This window comes from Cyprinodon variegatus, unplaced genomic scaffold (assembly GCF_000732505.1).
Source record: "Cyprinodon variegatus isolate N-32 unplaced genomic scaffold, C_variegatus-1.0 Scaffold294, whole genome shotgun sequence".
Taxonomy (NCBI): domain Eukaryota; kingdom Metazoa; phylum Chordata; class Actinopteri; order Cyprinodontiformes; family Cyprinodontidae; genus Cyprinodon; species Cyprinodon variegatus.
The window spans coordinates 95,310-98,811 of NW_015150747.1; the positions used below are offsets into that span (position 1 = coordinate 95,310).

A 3,502-nucleotide genomic window follows, 5' to 3' on the forward strand; every position below is an offset into this window, starting at 1 on the left:
CACTGGACTTTGTTTCCAAGTTTGAAGACCTTTCGTCTCCCATCCAGGAAGTATTTACAATTCAAAATGACAGAAATAGTGTTGAATCCGAGGCTTTATACAGTAGCCCAAACAGTAGCCTCGAATTTAACGCTATTTCTGTCATTTTAAATTAAAAAAGCTTCCTGGATGGGAAGCGAAACGTCTTGAAACTTGGAAACAAAGTCCAGTGGATTGTTTTATAATTTTTTTGGAATGACTATGACCTGGGTGACTGAGAATCTTCACTAGCAAATTGTTTCAGTCCTACTTTCCAATCAGATAAAGCGGTTTCTGGGTTATTCTAAGAGTAAACCATGAGCATCAGTCCCATAACTTAAACTGGGCCGATAACAATCTGGACCGTTAACAATCTCTGTTTAAATCCATCATTTTGAGGTTTCGTTGTTGTATTACCAGGCATTTCTTGCAGAAAATGACTTAAACCGTAATACAGGACAGAATTGTGGGAAGTTTATTTGGAACAGAAATTAAATTAAGACTGTTGCGAATTTTACAAAGCTATACACAGCTTTCTGTCTCTTGTTATACTTATACCTTTGTTATACCTTTTAGTCCATCAGCATCAAATTATTATTATGTATACAAACTGTGCTCAGATTGCCGTTTGGTAGTTTGTGCTGATCAGATAATGTTTGAAGATTTATTTTGTGAAAGAACTAATAATCAGATGTCTTTATTCTATCATAACTTTATTCTCAAAACACATTGACTTTATTATTGTAATATTAGGATAATTAAGTTGAAATACTTTGACTTTATTGTCATTATTATTTTTCTCTTAGTCTGGCCCTAATATTTTTCCATGGTGTCACGAATAGAAGAAAAATGTATTTAAAAAAATGTCAGTTAATAGTGGATATCACCCATTAAGGAATATCAGTTTGGTTATTTGGTATTTAAAAGCAATTCAGTTTTGACTGTTCAGGTTATGATGTTCAATCTGAAAATGAACAAATATATATATATATATATATATATATAGTATTTAATTTATGTATTTCTAACACTTTTAATTAAGTTTTTAATTGTATATATCAGATACAGCATAATAAGGGTTCTTACTTTGCCCGAAATATTGATAAATGATTAAAATCCCAAAGTATAATGTAAATCCATCGAAAAAAAAATGACATCTCTTTCGTTACCTTTAATTAGCTTGCACCATTTCAGATATATTAAAAAGAAGTCCTTCTGGTTTTACACAAGGTCTGAATCAGACACCATCTTCAGTTCGAGTCAGCTAGCTTACCTTCCCTCACATCATCGTCTGACCCGCTCAACTCCTTTTTTTCATCTTCTGGGGTAAAATCATAAGCATTTTTCTCCGTTTTGTCGTCCATTCGCTTTTTCTTCAGCTGCCTTCTTGCTGTCGCCATTTTGAAAATTTCGGAGAGTGGAAAAATTCCGAATTGTTTCACGGAAACTAATGTTAACCTAGGCTAATAAAAGCTCCAAATAGGCATACAAAATGCCTACGAGTAAAGAGTTAGACGGCGCTCTAATTACAAGGTAAATTAAGACGTTTTTCTTACGCTCGCTTGTTTAAATAAATTAACCTACTCTTAGCAAGGTGATTAACCAGCTTCAACTCCACCGTTTCCCGCTCAAAGGGTGCTGCGGCGGGAGCGCGCGCAGCGGACTGTACCTTTTCTGTCCAGCAGGGGGAGCTCCAGGTTCTTTTTACTACATTTATTTTTAAATAAATCTAATATCTGTACCAATCCACACAAGAAATAATTTCACTATGCTCCTTCATCCTATATAATGAATAGATAAAAAATAAAAATTTTAACTTTTTAAATATCTTTTTAAAAATGTCCTGCTGTATAATAAAAAAAAACATCTGATGAAACTGAGAAATTCCCCTTTAAAAGGAGACAATGTTCACTGAACTGGCTTAAGAGTCCCAGTAATCCCAAGAATCATAACTTGTTTGCCCTGATTATATCAGTGACCCTGTAATAGTCTGCTTGATGTCAATTGCCAAAAGACAGAAGCAAAGAAACCAGACCCCAACTTCTTCCCCAACCTTACAAGAATAAGAAGGTATGAATGCTGGATGATTGCAAAATTACCAAATCTTTATAGATTAAATCTGTTTTGTGCCATAAAGTCAATAAATAAATAGCCTGAACATAATATAAATGTGATCCAACTTCAATGTGAACACCCTGAGATCAGGAGGTGTAGGGTTTATCTGAAGCCTAAACTGAATCAAAATACATTCAAACGGGAGCAGATAAAAGAGACTCTGACTGTGTTATTAGTTTATTTTCATATCAGTACAAACAGAAACAAATTACTTTTGCAAACAAATTATGTTAGAGTGGAATAAAAGACAAAAATACAGTAAATGAAACTGTGATTTTAAGAAATCGTGGTCTGACAACAATCTACAGATAAATAAGAGCAGAAGGTTTTTGCTCTCATTCATTAATAATAATAAAAATAATCAGAACAATCAGCCTACTGGACCCATGTGGAGAAAAACAACATCATCCTCATTTTTTGGTGTAAACCACCTACAGCTGAAAACTTTTAGTCCAAACAGGCACCAGAGGACAAAGCTGTAGAGAACCGCCTTACTTCCCAGCCACCACAGACAGCTGGTCTCTGATGCGTCCCAGTCCGTCCAGTATGGTGTCCAGCGATTCCCTGCCCAGCTCCACTGTAACCGTGGAGACAGAATCCCCACCTGCTGTCGGACACGGATCCTCCATCTGAAAAGAAAAAAGGTGGACTCAGGAGCTCAGGCTCAGCGTGAGGAAAGGCAACGTCTGCAGGTAACCTTTCAGGTTCTCACCTTCAGCTGAACCAAGCAGGTTGGCACCGCCATCCGACTCACTGAGTCAGAACCAGTCACCAAGTCGACTCTCCAGTCCAGCTCCTTTAGCTGAGGGAGGGAGACTGCAGACGAAAACATTCATTCGGTCTGTATTCAAATAGGCACTCTTAATCTGGATAAACACGATCAGGGATGCTCGATATATCCACATCGACATCGTTATCTGCCAACGGCGCTCATAAAAAAAATAATTATCGGTCTGATAAGTAAAACTGCGCCGATAAGAACAAGGTTAAATTCCATCCAGTTTCTGGGGAGAGGAGCCGATTGGTCATGCAGGGTTTGGTCATGTGGTTGTGGTTGCAAAGGATTGTGGGAGTTATTCTAAAGCAGATAAGTTAGTTTACAGCCATGATGGCAACTTTATTATGGGATGTTGACCCAAGCTTTTACATCAGTGCTTTGCATCCCTACAGATAATGACTTAGGAAGCAGCAACGCTGCAGCTCCTATTGAAGGCCAAATAAAGCCGTCTGCTTGGAAGGTTCAGCAGAGCTCCTCCACAACTGATTAGGGGTGTAAATCACATCCATCATGGCGATTCGATTCAGTATCGATTTCCTGACCCAATGATTCGATTATTTTCGATACTCAAGAATACACCACGATTCGATT

The 3,502-nt window shown here is 37.4% G+C and overlaps 2 protein-coding genes across 3 annotated transcripts in view; both read right to left on the reverse strand.

Annotated features, from left to right (window-relative positions):
• The window catches only part of sycp3 (synaptonemal complex protein 3), an 18,729-nt gene extending 17,095 nt beyond the window's left edge, over positions 1 to 1,634 (reverse strand). For both annotated transcript variants that reach the window (XM_015383793.1, XM_015383792.1), the window contains exon 1: positions 1,292 to 1,634. In XM_015383793.1, coding sequence (XP_015239279.1) covers positions 1,292 to 1,418 — 127 coding nt within the window. In that variant the 5' untranslated portion in view covers positions 1,419 to 1,634. The remainder of the gene's footprint in view (positions 1 to 1,291) is intronic.
• Positions 1,635 to 2,303: 669 nt separating this feature from the next.
• commd9 (COMM domain containing 9) overlaps positions 2,304 to 3,502 on the reverse strand; it is a 6,418-nt gene continuing 5,219 nt past the window's right edge. The window contains exons 4-5 of the mRNA XM_015383785.1: positions 2,846 to 2,953; positions 2,304 to 2,762 (exon numbers count right to left, since the gene is read on the reverse strand). Coding sequence (XP_015239271.1) covers positions 2,625 to 2,762; positions 2,846 to 2,953 — 246 coding nt within the window. The 3' untranslated portion in view covers positions 2,304 to 2,624. The remainder of the gene's footprint in view (positions 2,763 to 2,845; positions 2,954 to 3,502) is intronic.